The 16745-nt window shown below is 44.8% G+C and overlaps 1 protein-coding gene across 3 annotated transcripts in view; it reads left to right on the forward strand.

The window, feature by feature from the left end:
- DGKQ (diacylglycerol kinase theta) overlaps nucleotides 1-12068 on the forward strand; it is a 129054-nt gene extending 116986 nt beyond the window's left edge. For all 3 annotated transcript variants that reach the window (XM_064176292.1, XM_064176293.1, XM_064176294.1), the window contains one exon: nucleotides 584-12068. In XM_064176292.1, the coding sequence (XP_064032362.1) occupies nucleotides 584-682 (99 nt within the window). In that variant the 3' untranslated portion in view covers nucleotides 683-12068. The remainder of the gene's footprint in view (nucleotides 1-583) is intronic.
- The last annotated feature ends 4677 nt before the right edge of the window (nucleotides 12069-16745 follow it).

A 16745-nucleotide genomic window follows, 5' to 3' on the forward strand; every position in this document is an offset into this window, starting at 1 on the left:
TGTTCTCTGTATATATGTGTATGTACCTATGTGTCCATAGAATCACAGAACTCCTTAGGCTGGAAAAGTCCTTTAAGGTCATCAAATCCAACCATTAAACCAGCACTGCCAAGCCCACCACTAAACTATGTCCTTCAGCACCACACCTACGCAGCTTTGAGCCCTCCAGTGACGGGGACTCCACCACTTTGCTGGGCAGCCTTTTCCAAGGTTTGACAAACTCGTTCAAGGGAAGAAATTATTCCTCACGTCCAACTTAAACCCCTGCTGGTGCAACTTAAGGCTATTTCCTCTCGTTCTTTTGCTTGCTGCTTGGGAGAAGAGACCACCTCCCGCCTTACTACAACCATTTGCACACATGTACATACCCTTATATATCAACATACATATATACATGTGTATATATGTTTAAGTTAGTTAAGCAGTTCATCCTATAGCTTTATAAGGATAGGTGCTTCATGTAGTTGTGCATTTAAATGTCTTCCTATGGCAGTTCCAGTGTTTTACTTATTGGGTAGTTGCTTTAGATCTTCTTGTTCAGTGGCTAGCACTACCTTAATACTTTTAAAACTTTCCATTGTAGGTCCACATGTTGAAAAAATCCAAGCAGAAACAGAAAAAAACTGGAAGCCTGAAAGAGATGAGAGTGGATAGCATGTCAGTCTCTGAAGGAGGGCGTTAGGTGGACACCTGTGCTGAAGAAGTGACGCAGCAAACGAAGATGGTTCAGTAACACTGTGGTGCAAACAGCTGGTTGAAGAGGGTTGCTTATGAGCGTGCCTTTCATGACATTTTGATAGTACTGGGTTCTACTTTGTCTTTCAAAGATAGTGCCTCATTGTTACAAATAACTATTGTGTACCACTTGTCTCTTCTGAAATGTTTACTTTGGGCTGCTTTTCCCAGTTTTTTTGGTGTTTTTTTTTGGGGGGGTGGTTTGTTGTTGGGTTTTTTTTGTGTACAGAGAAACTGAGGCCAAACAGAGATTCCAAGATGCTGAGGTTTCTCCATCTGTCTTCACAAAGTCTATTTCCCCTCCTCCCAGCTTTTGCTTAAAGAAAAATCATTCCATAGATAAATTCTGATGCGTTGTTCCATAAATTAAAATGTGTTCCTTTGAATTAATGCTCGTGGTAGCCTCCCAACCAAAAAAAGGCAAAGACAGGAGCTGCTGAGAATGCCTTGGATCAGTCCAAATAGCGCAGTTGAAACAGTACCCTAAAGAGAAAACCACGAAACACAGCAGAGATGATTTCTATAAAAGGAGCCCCGTGTGCTGGGAGGAGAGAAAGTGCTAGAACAGTTGAGACAAAATACTTCAGAGAGTTTATTTCAGCAGCATTTGGGCAGTATGAATGAAGGGGGAACAAGCTTGTGGAGCAAGTGTTCAGCTACAGCTTTTGTTTTTCCTATATTATTCAGCCAAAGTCTGGTTTAAAAGGCATTTTTATTTCAGCAGCTACCACTCTGAATGTAAAAAAAGGACAAAAATATCCAAGGCAGTATTAGATTATATTGGGGGTGTCTTTTTTTTTCCTGTCTTTGAAACCATTATCACTGCGACCAGACTTTTCTCCTTGTCTTGTGCTGTTTCGTTTTCATTAATTTGTCACAGCTGGACTGTTGCTTAGCAACAAGCTCAAAGACTAAAAGAATCCTTGCTAATGAAGGAAAAAGAAGTACCATTTACTGTTCACTTCAGTAAACTGGCACAGTCACATCTGTCAGAACTGCACTGCAGGACACCACAGCATCACTGCGGAGCCTGTAGTGTGCCTGTAATGTGCTGTAGGTAATTGGGGATATGAGAGCTGTAATGAAAACTCACTTAATTGGTCAGTCCATGGTGGGTGGTGTTAGCAGATATGGGCCCAGGGACACAATAACAGGCTTTTCTCACCTGGGTGAGTGTGCACTCTTCAGAGGCTGCTTCTGTCAGCTGCTGTGACACTTCAGATCACCTCTCTGTGCTTATCCATCTGCTGAAGATGTGGGGATCCGGTATTTCTTTTGCTGCTTCCTGTGAGACACTTGGACATGCTAGAGCATGAGTGGGAAATGTGCTTGTCCTGTCATACACTACACAGATCTGCTGTCCATGCCTGTAGTCATGTTGGTCTTCACTCAGTCTCTGTCAGTCTCATCTCACCATTGTTCTCCAGTGGCTGAGTCTTTCACTGCAGGTCAGCATCATACACAGGTGGTCCTCTGAGGCAGTTGTGGTGCAGGGGGCCTGCATGGCTTGGCCATGTGTGCATCTGCTGCTTAGTTATTCACTCTGTGCTGATCAGAAAACACTTAGCAAGCTAGTGAGAGCTGGTGGTGTTCTTGAATGGTGGTAACTAATGCAGTATTGGATGGCATGAATTCCTTGCTCAAGCAGCAGCTTTAGGATTGTTCCTCTTACCATTATGTCCAGAAGAACATCTCCAACTGCTTCACAGAACTTCAGTGTATTTTCAAAAGCCATTTTGTGGAGCCAGTTACATGCCGAGACAGTTCTAGATGACTCTTGTTTTGATAGGTCTGTATGCTAAGAACTGTGCCAGCTTCAGCTACATCTGATCATTAGCTGTGCTTTCTTCTTTCCAGTCATGGTGCAGATGAGGGTGTGGATGTGGGTGCTGCAAAACAGTCATCTCCAGCAACAGCATGATATGGCTAAAGCTGTAAACAGAGACACAGCAACCATGCAATGTGGCAGCTGCCTGCAGCCTCTTCTTGTCCAGTGATTCCATAGTGTTCTAGCAGAGATGTGTTTTGGAGGACTGACTCCTTCTTTGAATGAACCCTGTGATTGTTTAATTTGTTAGTTTAGACATGGTCTTCAGGTGCCACCCTGTAGACAAGAACTTACTGTTTATTCCTCATTCTGGGCAGGACAGTGTGTGGATAGTAAAATCCTCATCTCCTTATCATTAACGTATCTCTTCTTCAGAATCCAGCATGAAGGATCAGCTGGAGCTCTTCTGGTGTCCTGTCAGCTGCATTGCAAGTAAGAATGAAAGAGTGTTGAATGTCAGGGTTGATTCTCTGAGGATGAAGCTCACCAATTAAGAGAGGAAATCTGAAAATAGATTGCTGCTTATAATTGTCCAGAAAGCCAGAGAAAAGGCATTGTGCCCTGAGGGTAGCAGAAGGAATGCATGGTCTTCTTTCCAATTGCTGACTCACTAATGGAAGGGAAAACTTGGCTTTTTTTGTTACAGACAACATGTGTAAGCATTCAGCTTGCTGGTACTGGCCATCTTCTGCAGCCCAAGTAAACAAACCTGTCTCACTGTTTTTCCAGGCATACATAATCCTGCAGCATGCAGCTGACAGTGTTTTCACGATCCTGGCTCAATTCGGCTCTGGATGTGTCTCTCCCTTTTGCTCAGCTCTATTATCTGAAATAATAAGAAACTCCCAAGTCACAGCATTTTCATCAAGTGGGCTCCTTACTGTGGCACATTTTTATGTAGGGATTTTCCATCCCTGCAACGCTGTACAGGCCTGTAGCTTAGTGTACAGGGTAGCTTAGTGATAGCAAAGCAGCACAGCAGTGTGGATGTGTTCCACTCACAGCTGTCAGAAAGGATTCTGGTGGAGGATAGGAAGGCTTTGAGGTTTCTTTTTTTAATTTTCCTTGTGGGTTTTTTTTTTTGGTGTGTGTGTCCAGAAACACTCACAGTTTTGTTTGAGCAGAGGAGTGCCACACTGGAATGAAAACATACCTTAAGAAAAACACACTTGGTATTTAAGTTCTCTGTGCACAATAAAATTATGGTTTGTGTGTTTTGAAAACAAAACAGATTCCTGGGCAGCTGTGATAGGAAAGATCCTGTAAAGCTTCTGAAAGGAGAACTTCAACTATTTAGCCCCTCTGTGAAGTTATTCCAGACTCAGGTACTGTGAAGGCCAAGTATATCAAGGGGTTTATAAAATGTTTGTTGTTTTTTTTCTTAATGTGATAGTTTTGTCACACACGGAACACCCAGTGTTTTCTTTCATTGTATTGAAGTCTTCCTTGAAGAGAGCAGACAACTCACAGAATGTTAGAGGTTGGAAGAGACCTCCATAGATCATTAAGTCCAACCCCCCAACAAAAGCAGGATCACTCAGGGTAGTCTGCACAGGAATGCATCCAGATGGGTTTTGAAAATCTCCAGAGGAGACTCCACAACCTCTCTGGAAAGCCTGTTCGTGTGCTCTGTCACCCTCACTGTAAAGAAGTTTCTCCTCATGTTGAGGTGAAACCTATGGTCAAGTTTATATCCATTGTTCCTTCTCTTTTCAGAAGTGCACAGTAATAAGACATTAGTCTCTTCCACTTGACGCCCACCCCTCAGATATTTTATAGACACTAATCAGACCCCCTCTTAGTCTTCTCAAGACTAAGCAGCCTCAGGTTCTCTCTCTCTTTGTAGGGGAGATGCTCAAGTCCCCTGATCATCCTCATGGCTCTTTGTTGAACCCTCTCTAGCTGGTCCCTGTCTCTCTTGAAATGGGGAGCCCAAAGTTGGATACAGTATTCCATGTGTGGTCTCACTAGGGGCAGAGCAAGAGAGGGAGAAAAAACTTAGACCTCCTGGCCACACTTTTCCTGATGCATCCCAAGATGCCACTGGCCACAAGGGCACATTGCTGTCCCATGCAGAACTTGCTGTCCACCAGGACTCCCAGGTCTTTCTCCACAGAGCTGCTTTCCAGCAGCTGTACTGGTGCCTGTTTTTATTCCTGCCCAGATGCAGAACTCTGCACTTGTCCTTACTGAACTTCATGTGGTTAGCTTCTCTCCAGTACTCAACCTGTCCAGATCACATTGGATGGCTGCAGAACTTGACAGGTGTTGGCCAAGCCCCCCCCCACCCCAGTTTTGTGTCATCAGTGAACTTGCTAAGGGTGCACTCAATGCCCTCATACAGATTAATCATACAGATCATTGATAAAGATCTTGAACAAAACTGGGCCCGGTACTGATCCCTGGGGAACACCACTGGCCACTTGACTCTGTGCCACTGATGACAACCCTCTGAACTCTGTTGTCAAGACAGATTTCAGTCCATCTCACAGACCAGCTGTTTATGCCACATTTCCTGAGCTGTTCTGTGAGGATGTTATGGGAGACAGTATCAAAAGCTTTGCCGAAGTCAAGGTAGATCACATCCACAGCTCTTCCTTCGTCTACCCATTTGGTCATGGTATAGAAAGCTATCAGATTAGTCAAGCAAGATCTTCCCTTGGTAAATCCATGTTGGCTGCTCCTGATGACCCTCTTTTCTTCCATGTGGTTAGAGATGGCCTCCAGAAGGTGCTGCTCCATCACCTTTCCAGGGATGGCGGTGAGGCTGACTGGTCTGTAGTTGCCTGAGTCTTCCTTCTTGCCTTTTTGGAAGACTGGAGTGACGTTAGCTTTATTCCAGTCATCAGGCCCTCTCCTGCTCTCCATGACTTTTCAAATATGATAGAGAGATGCTCATCAGCAGTACCAGCAGCTCTTTCAGAACTTGTGGATGCAACCCATCAGGGCCCATGGATTTGTGTGTCTTCAATTAGTACAAGAGATCTCTAACCCAGTGCTGACTGACTAGTGGAGTGTCCTCTTCTGCTCCCTTGATTCCTGAGGCTGAGGTTCCTGAGGGTACCTGAGGGTCTTAGGGGTAAAGAAGGCATTCAGCAACTCTGCCATCTCTGTGTCTAAGTTACCATATGCCCCACATTGTTCAGTAGCAGACCCACCTTTTCTGTGCTCTTCTTTTGATCAGTGATGTATTTGAAAAAGCTCTTCTTCTTTTCTTTCACCTCTGTGGCAAGACTCAGCCCCAAGAGGGCCTTGGCCTTTCTTGTCGGATCTCTACATTCTCTAGCAATATTTCTATAATCCTCCCAGCTGGCATTTTTTCCTTTTTCAGTTTTCCTAAGAGTTCCCTGATTTTCTTTATATATATATATATAATTATTATTTTTAGTTCTAGGTGGATTGCAGAGCCTGACCTACTTGGAAAGCCTCCTAAGATAACAAGGTCTTGCCATCCAATTTTCACATCATGTGGTCTCTAAAGGTTAGAAAGTTTTGTCCAGTGTTCATAATTAATTTGGAAGCAGTATCACAGAATTCCATCACTGGCCCAACACTGTCCTTGTATTACTGGTCAACAGTGAAGTCAATCTACCAAGACTAAAAAAATATTATTTTATTGCTTACTATTTTTCTACTCTGTAGCAGTAACTTGAGATGGGATAAACAGAAAACATTTTCAGCAAAGGCATTTGGTCAGTTTGGCCCATTCTAGCCAGGAGGATGCCCCTCATTAATTCCTTGCAGTTAACACCAAATGTCTTGCACTGAACACGGCAGGGCATGTAATTTGCATGATGGGGCAGGGACCTAGTAGGGGCAATTAACGAGGTAGGAATTATAAAATATGTAGTTATTTTTATTTCCAGAAAGCCCCACCCACAACTATACACAAATTAGTTAAATCTAGGTTCTGATTCGGTCAGGAAAATCTTCACAAGGATGCTTATTGGCAATTCATTCATTTAGGAGTACTAGAAAATTGGAAAAGTTTAGCCACAAAATGGCTTTGCCCCACTTACAAATAGACAGCCTGAAGCTCTGGGAAAAATCTGTTCTACTCACTGCAGCAGAGTAGAAATTTTGAGATAGTCACTGGCTCTTTTGTGGCAGTGTTGGAACTGCTCAGCATCTTGGTAGCTGTTGAGAGGCTTCTAGATCTTCCGAGGCTCTAGCAGGGTGCTGGGGAGGAGGCAGATGATCTCTGACCTGATTCTAGTTCCTCTTGGCACAGGGGTTTGCAGAGGTGCAGGCAGGATCTCTTGCAGATGTGCAGAGAGCACAATGTTGGTGGCACTTCACACCACATTGTGAGGCACTTAAGTTTCCAGGTAGTTCAAGCCAAAAACATCAGCTGGTCTGAAGCTTGAGGGAGAACAGAACATGTTGTCCAAGCTGAGAGCAGTGAGGCAGAGCAGCACACAGTGGGGCAGAGGCAGCTCAACAAGGCAGAGGCAACACAACTGTTTGCAACTTAGCTCAATTTATCTTATTTGCCCGAGTGCAATGGCTCCTTTGGCCACAGATTCACCAATCAGAATGGCATTTGCAAAACTGACCACATTAAGTGAAAAGAGGGCTTGCTCACCCGTATTTGGGCAAGACACCAACAAGTACCTAAACACCTGTGGGTACCTGTTTATCACTTTGGGAGGGGACATAATGGCCTAAGCCTTTGTTTTCCCTCCACCCTTTCTTCCCCCATCAGCAGAAGGGTGGGGCAAGCCAGGATATGTTTTAGGCCTAATAACCTTCCAGGACAGGCAGATAAATGATTCTCAAGTAACACTGCAAGGACCCAATAATCACACAGCCAAGTGCTTTAAATAATGCAGTAACACAAGTGTTGGGGAAGAGGTTTGATTCTCTGAAGACAGGTGTTAATCAGCTTCAGGGACACAGGACAGGAACGATAATGTGAGAGAGAGGGAAGAGGTGCAGGCTCACTGCTCTGCCTTTGTACCTTGCCTGTAAACCAAGACAGACACAGCTAGCACCTTTTCAGCTGAGACATATGCTCCTGACCTTTCACTAGTGTACTGCTAGGTTTTGCCAGCATTCCAGGAGAGAGAAAGGTCCTGAAAACCACAGTGCATTTCACATGCTCTACTATTGCAGGCTAGGGAAGGAGGTCAGTTGGTTAAACTTGTTTTGATGGTAAACATATTACCTTGAGTTAGGAGCACTGACATTGAAAAGCTCATCCCTGAAGATGCAGGTGCTGCTGTGTGATGGTTTGGGTGTTCCCTGCCCCCCCACACTTTAGACATCACCCAAGCTTGACTCAGCTGGCTCTGGAAATATGAATGAAGCTTATATTTACAGCTAGCACAATATACAAGCAGATATTTACAGTATATACAGTTACAGACAGAAATATACAAGGTAAAAGGTAATACAGAAACACAACTCCCCTCCCAGAAACCTGAGTCCCCAGGGGGGATTCCCAACCACCCCTTCACCTTCCCCCTCCCCCTCTCAACCTTACCCCGGTCCCAAGGAAGAATGGAGGTTTGGCCAGGGTGGTTAGGAAGCAAAGTGGATTAGAAAAGAAACGGAGGGTGAGGTTAGAGATGCAGCTCAGCCAGTTCCTCGGCAGCAGCGAGAGTGGTTATCTATGTTTTTATTTCTTGTTCTTGTACGTCTCAGCAAGCCTATGAGTCAAGTATTGTTTTCCACCGCTGTTTTCCTCTCACAGCCTGTAACCTAGTTCTTCTCACCAGAACATTCTAGCTAGCTTCCAACTAGCTCATGCTGTGTAGAAAACTTGCTGCTTCTGGACGCATTCCTATATGGACTACCCTAGATGATCCTGCTTTTGCCAGGGCAGTTGGACTTGATGATCTCTGGAGGTCCTCTAACATTCTGTGATTTTGTGATTCTTCCTCATGGCTTTTCCACTTGGCTTGTATAGTTTAAATGGGTGATGTTCTCATCGCATTAGTTTTTAAACAAAACAATAGTGTTTTGCCCAAACCTTTTTGTTTGGATCTGTGTATGTATGTGTGTGTACATGTGTCTATATGTAGGCTTTCAGAACAGGCTTTACTGTACTTCCTTTCACAGTGTCTAGTTGTACAGCATTCTGAGAGCCCTTCCAGATCTTCCACTCACCAGTTCTGGACAGGAGGCAGAGCTTGATTTCTTACTGGTCCCACTAAGGCTCACAGCATGTATTTCTCATGGACCAGTGCCTTACAACAAGACATTAGAGCAATACAGTGGAAGCATAATACTGTCTCTGCAGTGCACAGCTGGAGCTCTTCTTGCTCTTTCTGGAGCTTAATCAAATCTCTGTGCCTGAAATCAGTGGCAATGGCTATGGCAGCATTTAAAAAACCAAAAGCAGCTGTTAGCACAGTCTTCTGCAAGACTGAAGGAACAAAACTAATTAAACTGATACAGGTGATTACTCAGTCTTTTCAGCTACCCCTTTAGAAGTGTTGTGCAAATGAGAAAACAGTGTCCCCATTTTGAGTATCAGCAGTTTGGAATTGTCAGGCATTTGCACATGAACATTTGTCTGTTGGCATATAAATCTGGCATGATCAAATCTTGCAGGAGGAGAAGGTAAGGGAGGCTGTTGTGACACTTGAAAAGGACTTGGGTAGAAGACACATCAGGTTCTGAACTGTATTGATAGTGTGAGGAGGTGTGACCCTGCTGCACAGCCACCAGCCCATACTCCAGCAGTGACGCAATGGTGGTTTACACTCCAAAGCCTTTGTAGTAGGTGTTCTTTCAGTCTGCACCTCATATCTCTTCCTTAAAACTTTCAGAGTAACTACAAATTCTGCTTTTCTGCTCTTTGAGCCCAGCATTTGGCCTGGAACTGGTGACAGAGGTCTGGGCATGTGGTGGTGAGTGCCTGTGAGAAGCTGGGGAATGGAGTTCCTGCTCTAAACTGCTGCTCTAGGTGTTTGGGCTTAGATTAGTCATTCATTTCTACTTCAGCTTCTCTTCAGCCTTTTAACAGCTGTGCAGCAAAAACTCAGCAACTACTGAAGTACCTTGGATTCGTGGTGGCAGCACTGCCTCGTTGTCAGGCCTGGATATTCTATTCAGCAGTGCATGTATCCCTTCATATACTTTTTGCACTTAAGAGAAAAGGCAGGTTAGACAGGCTTAGAGTGTAACAAAATTGCAATGTTTGTACTTTTTCTGTTATTATGGGGATGATTCTACAGATAAAAAGATGCACTTTCAGGTAACAATGAAAACAAGTTTGTAGAATGCCAGCTGTTCAGGAAACGTCTCTTGACAGTAGCATTCCTTGATCCATCCATCTCTGATACTGTGTTCGTCTTGAAAGCTCGGGAATGAAAGATAGTGTCTTCCTCCCATCACAGTATGTATTTATAGCTGACTGACAGAAAGTTCATATATATATATATATATATATTTAAATAATTACAAATTGGCTGCTATTCTCAGATTTAGATTTATTAGACTGATTTTATAATGCATAGAAGTAAAGTTTTATTTATATTGTCAGCATTTCCTGATATGACACTTGGCTTGTAGGCAAGATCCAGCTCAAAGCCTTTGTTCCTATTGCTATTTAATATATTTTTTTATTTCTTCTTCTTTTTTCCTTGACATTGTGTGTGTGGAGTGCAGTCAAATGAATTCAAATCACTAACCTTAGCGTGCAGTTAGACCAGCAGTTTCAATGTTTACAGGGCAATGACTATTGATTGTAAATCCATACATGTCAGTTGAAAGAGTGCATTCTTTCCATGTTTTGGAAGCCTTCTGCTTCCCATGACAGTTAATGAAATTAATGCCTTCTGGTTCAGATTCCTGGTTATGTCCCTTTGGAGTGATTTAAAAGCATATTGTGGCTTTTTTTTGGTCTGCCACAGGCTCACAGGATAGAATTTCTACTAACACAAAGTGTTGAATGCATTTTCCAAAGGACTGGTCTATTTTTTTGTGAAGGTGATTTATGAGAATGTTTTATAAGCAGATCAGTGGTGTTGAGAAAAGTTGGTCTGAACCCTTTAAATAAATGTGTGCAGATATTAAAGACGTATCCCAAAGCAAAGAGATGTATTTTTTAATAGGGCACTGTTAGTGGTGTAGTTATCCCTCTGAGCTCTTCTAGCAACACACCCATTTAACCTGTCACTCTGCATTGCTCAAGTGTGTTATTTGGGAGACAATGTCAGATATGGCTTCTTTTGTGTCATGTGTATCCTGTATTACACCTCTGGCAGCAACTCCCAGTGCAAGCATCAGCTGTAGAAGGCAGAACTTCTCCCCAGTACACACCACGGCAGGTCAAAAAGCAGAAAGCCTGCCCTTGTTGTGCTTTGACTGCAAGAGTGTCACAAGCCTAATGACTGTTTGGCACTTGGGAGTTTTCCCTCACTGTCCACAGGGTGTGCCACTACCTTAGTCCTTTCTCTTCCTGAAGGCAGGCTGGCACACCCCCAGGTGTACCTGTGTCCAACAGTTAACACTTTGCCTCGCTGTGGCATCCCTTTCTGTGTGCTGCTGATCCTGCCAAATTGGCTAGTAAGAGGTGCTTAAGTAATTACTGAGTATTTATTGTGTAACTTTAGGTGCTTACAAAGCCTTCACTGCTATTTTAAAGCAAAAATTCTGGGGATCTGTAGTATAGCAATAGCTGTATAACTCCAGCTTTCTGAGCATGTCAAAAGCAAGCTATCCTTGGGTTAGTTCCACTAGCAATGGTGTAGAGTAGCATTCAGTACCATGAAGCTGGAAGCTCTGGTTATTGAAAGAGAGCATCTCAGCTTTTAATAATTCACTATAGACTTCACTGTCTCTCCCACTAGGGGATCACCCTTGTCTTCGTAACTCTTCAACTATAGTTTAACTTCTGTAACTCTTGTTTTTCACCTCTAGTTATTTAAATCACCCAACTACAAGCAGTTTTATGAATGCTATTTTAATATCAATATACTCTTCAGATACCTTGTCTTACAGCATTTCTTGTGAATGTCCTAATCATCTTGCTCCAACAAGCTAAGGCAAGCTTACCACTGAACTAGTTGCTTATTCTTTGTGTATCAAATAATTCTTAGAAGAAGAAGAAAAAGACTAAGCAGCCTAAGTATAAGTGGTTGAAAACCCTTTCCACATTGTGTGCCTCACACCATTAATGCATTGTCATACACATTGATTTGTAGATTGGTCTCAGAAACAGGCTTTTGTTGTTTTTTTTTTTTAGGATGTCACTTGTTTCTCAGTGTCTGCCTTGCAAATCACTAAGCTGTGGTGATTTTGAATTAGTGTACTAATTGGTTTTGGGGGGAAAAATAATTTATAAAAGATGGAATGTTTCTCTTGTATTTAAACCTCTGTTTGTCCTAGAGTCATGTTCTTCGAACAGTTCTGTATATATTTGGTAATATGTGTCCTGTGTGTCATTGTACATTTTGCACTGATTGGAAATCCTGTACTCTAAGCATTATTGACAAGTCCCAGAGATCTGTAACTAGAATTTGTCTGTGAAGAATACAACATCTCTTCTACCCTGGATGTCTGTGCAGTAGTACTGCTTTAAAAATCATAAAACTACTTGAGTTAGAAGGGACCTTAAAGATCATCCAGTTCCAACCACCCTGCCATGGGCAGGGACACCTCCCATCAGATCACATTGCTCAAGTCCTCATCCAACCTGATTTTAAACACTTCAGGGATATGAAATCCACAACTTCTGTGGGCAATCTGTTCCAGCGTCTCACCACCCTCACAATAAAGAACATCTTCCTAATGTCTAATTCAAATCTACCCTGCTCTGATTTAAAACCATTGCCCCTTGTCATATTACCAAATGCCTTTGTTTAAAATCCCTCCCCATATTTCCTGTAGGCCACTTCAGTTATGGGAAGGACACTATAAGGTCTCCCTGGAGCCTTCTGTTTTCCAGGCTGAACAGCTCCATCTGTCATTGTAGGAGAGGTGCTCCAGCCCTCTGTCTTTGTCCTCTGGACCCTCTCCAGCAGATCCATGTCCATGCGTTGGGAGCTCCAGAGCTGGATGTAGCAGTATAGTGGAGTACACTTGAGCTGGGCACTGCTTTGATAGGCAGGCTTGCTGTTGGAGGCTGGGCTGTGCTCCCTGAAGGCATGGCTGTGCTGTAGTGGTGTTACCTGATAGGTTTGAATTTCTAAGATGACAGCTTACACACAGCAGACCCCCTGCCACACTCAAGTACTTCTAGAAACCCTATTACTTACAGTAACTGATAGAATCTAGGATACCACCAGAGTGCGTGAAGCACTTTGTCAGGTGTACTAATGTTGATCCAGGTTTTCCAAGGAAGATTTGTACAATTGCTTGTCCTGGGTGTACTCTTCTAGAAAGATGACCATGATGTCCTCACAGTGTGGGGAATAGGCTCTAATATGCTTGACTCAGGTGAGTCACAGTGGACCTGACCTGTGTAACCCAAGGTTCAGACCTCATGGACATTGGCTTGGAAGGACTCAAGAGAATGTGCTGTCCAGAGATCAAAATCCAGTTGGAAACTCTGCCCCACTATGCATGAAGAGCCTGGCCCAGAGGTCAAGACCCATCAGCTCCTGGCCTGCCTCTCAGGGCTGGTAGGGTCCGTCTGATTGACAGCTGCATTTCATATGTCCTTGCTGCAGTAACCCTTCCTCTGGCACGGAGTACTGCTTCTCCCTGCACTGGTCAAGAACTGCTTGCAGAACAGGAGGGCTTGTTTTAGCTCTATCATCGCAAGGAAAATTTGATTGCCCCCTGCTGGGCTGAAAGTCAACAAGCTCTGAAGCTGCTGCAATTATGTTAGAGAAACTTACCTAGAACTGCTATGCCAGAAAAAGAGGAGGAGCAAACAGAGCACTCATATTCATGTAAAAGAAAGAAAAACCCAGAACACCCAAAACTGAAGTGTTCAGGATTTAACCAAGCCTTATGCCTACTAGCTTGCCTTACAAATGGAAGGGAAAATGCCCTTTCTGTGTTAACAAGGGGAAGCAAAGCGGCATTTTCCACCTACTTCTTCAGCTGCTAGGAGCATTGAAGCACATTAGGACATACTGCTCTTCACGTTTTACTCAACTTCCACACCTTGCAACGCAGCACCTCTTCCAAATTTGCAATTACAGGAGCCAGCCTGGCTGTCTGCTGTGTAAAAGACGTACCTGGAGGACTTGGGACATCTCCATGGGTGGTACATGTGGTGAAGTCCTTGCAGGTGCTGCAGGTGGACTTGTGGTACACACTTACAAGACAACAGCATGTGTTTAGCTAGGTGAACTTTCATTTTTCTGAAGACAGCTAAAAAATTTCCTCCTCACACAGAGTCCTGTAAAAGAAAAGAAGTATGACCTCATTCTCCGGTAACTGGGAAGAAGGCAGCAGGGATGAAACTATGGACGTCTTTCTTAGCAGAGAACTGCTAGGATGGGCCATCTCAAGGGTGCCATCAAAGGGCTTACTCAAAGTAAAGTGCCATCTCAGGGTGAGACAACACAGGCATCAGTGGAGGGTTCATAGTCACACAGTTCATCCAGAAACTCAGATGCTTCCAACGTGCCATGATGTTCTGGGTGATGTTACTGTAGAAGTCTGCTACAGGCCACCTGGCCAGCAGAACCAAGCAGATGAGGCTATTCACAGGCAAATAGAAGCAGCTTCCAGATCACAAGCCCTAGTCCTCATGGGGTATTTCAACCACCCTGACATCTGCTGGAGGGACAACACAGCAAGGCATCACCAATCCAGGATGTTCCTGGATTGCATAGATGACAACTTCCTTCTCCAAATGGTAGAGGAACCAACAAGAAAAGGTGCTATGCTGGACCTTGTTCTCACCAACAGGGAAGGGCTGGTGACCAGTGTGAGGCTCAGGGACAGCCTTGGCTGCAGTGACCATGAAGCAGCTGAATTAAAGATCTTCCTGGCAACCAGGAGGATGTATTCTAAGCTTACAACCCTAGATTTTAGGTGTGCAGACTTTGATCACTTCAGGGATCTGCTGGCCAGAGTATCATGGGACAAAGTCCTAGAGAGAAGAGTGTCCCAGGACAGCTGGTCAGTATTCAAGGATCACCTCCTCTGTGTCCAGGAACAATGTATACCAACAAAGAGGAAAGCAGGGAAGAATACTAAGAGGCCTGCCTGGCTGAGCAAGTAGCTCCTGGACACGCAGTCACACAAAAAGAAAAAGGAGTGGAAGAAAGGACAGCTAGAATAGGGGGTATATAAGGAAGCTGCCCAAGCAGCTAGAAATCTGGTTAGGGAAGCCAAGGCACAGTTTTAATTGAATCCAGCCAGGGAGGTCAAAGGGAACACCAAGAATTTCTACAGGTATATTAATGGTAAAAAGAAAACTAGGGAAGGTGTAGGCTCCCTCAGAAAGGAAACAAGTGAAATGGTCACAAGTGACATGGAAAAGGCTGAGGTTCTCAATGACTTCTTTACCTCAGTCTTCACCACAAAGGCCTCCAGCCATGCTCCTGGAGTCATGGGAGACAATGGCAGGGACTGGAAGGAGGAACTGCCCATCATAAGTGAAGATCAGGTTCATGATCACCTGAAGAATGTGAAAATGTTCAAGTCTACGGGACCGAATGAGATGCACCCACAGGTACTCAGAGCTGGTGGATGAGTTTGCTAAACCCCTCTCTATTCTATTCCAAAAGTCATGGCAGTCTGGTGAAGTCCTCAATGACTGGAAAAGGGAAACATAACTCCCATTTTAAAAAATGGTAGGAAAGAGGAGCTGGGGAACTCCAGGCCCGGCAGTCTCACCTCTGTGCCTGTTAAGATCATGGAGCAGATCTTCCTGGAGGCACTACTGAGACAGGAGAATAGTGAAGAGGTGATGGGTTACAATCAGCATGGCTTCACCAAGGGCAAATCCTGCCTGACAAACCTGGTGGCCTTCTATGAACAGGTCACAACATTCATAAATGAGAGGCAAGCAACTGATGTCATTTACCTGGACCTGAGCAAGGCCTCTGACACTGTCCCACACCACATTCCGGTCTCCAAGCTGGTGACACATGGGTTTAATGGGTGGACCACGAGATAGACAAAGAACTGGCTTGATGGCCACACCCAAAGAGTGGTTGTCAATGGCTGCATATCCAAGTAGAGTCCCTCAGGGATCAGTCCTCGGACCAATCCTGTTCAATAACTTTTTTGGTGACATGGACAGAGGCACTGAGTGCACTCTCAGCAGGTTTGCTGACGACAGCAAGCTGTGTGGTGCAGCAGACATGCTGGAGGGAAGGGTTGCCATCCAGAGGGACCTGGACAGACTGGAGAGGTGGGCACAAGCCAACCTCATGAGGTTCAACAAGACCAAGTGCAAGGTCCTGCACCTGGGTTGAGGCAATCCCAAGCACAAATACAGGCTGGGCAGTGCCTGGCTGGAGAGCAGCCCTGAGGAGAGGAACTTAGGGGTGCTGGTGGGCGAAAAGCTCAACATGAGCCAGCAATGTGCACTTGCAGCCCAGAAGGCCAACCAGATCCTGGGCTGCATCAGGAGAAGTGTGGCCAGCAGAGTGAGGGAGGTGATTCTCTCCCTCTGCTCTAGTGAGACCACACCTGGAGTACTGCATCCAGTTCTGGAGCCCCCATTGCAAGAGGGATGTGGAGGTGCTGGATCATGTCCAGAGAAGGGCCACAAGTATGATCAGAGGGCTGGAGCACCCCTCCTATGAGGACAGACTGAAAGAGCCGGGGCTGTGCAGGCTGCAGAAGAGGAGGCTCTGAGGTGATCTTCTCGTGGCCTTCCAGTATCTGAAGGGGGCATACAAAAAAGCTGGGGAGGGACTTTTTAGTCTATCAGGTAGTGACAGGACTAGAGGGAATGGAGCAAAGCTGGAGGTAGGTAGGTTCAGCCTGGATGTGAGGAGGAAGTTCTTGATCATGAGAGTGGTGAGAGCCTGGAATGGGTTGCCCAGGGAGGTGGTTGAGGACCTATCCCTGGAGGTGTTTAAGGCCAGGCTGGATGAGGCTCTGGCCAGCCTGATCTAGGGTAGATGACGAGAAGTTTTTCCTCCTGTTCAGGTAAACTTTCTGGGTTCCAGTTTGTACCTATTGGTCCTGTTGTTGAGCACCACTGAAGAGTCTGGCCCCATCATCTTGACCCCAACCCTTTACATATTGATAAGCACTGAGAAGATCCTCTCTCAGTCTTCTCCAGACTGAACAACCCCAGATCTCATACAGCCTT

The sequence above is a fragment of the Pogoniulus pusillus genome, chromosome Z (genome assembly GCF_015220805.1).
Source record: "Pogoniulus pusillus isolate bPogPus1 chromosome Z, bPogPus1.pri, whole genome shotgun sequence".
Taxonomy (NCBI): Eukaryota; Metazoa; Chordata; class Aves; order Piciformes; family Lybiidae; genus Pogoniulus; species Pogoniulus pusillus.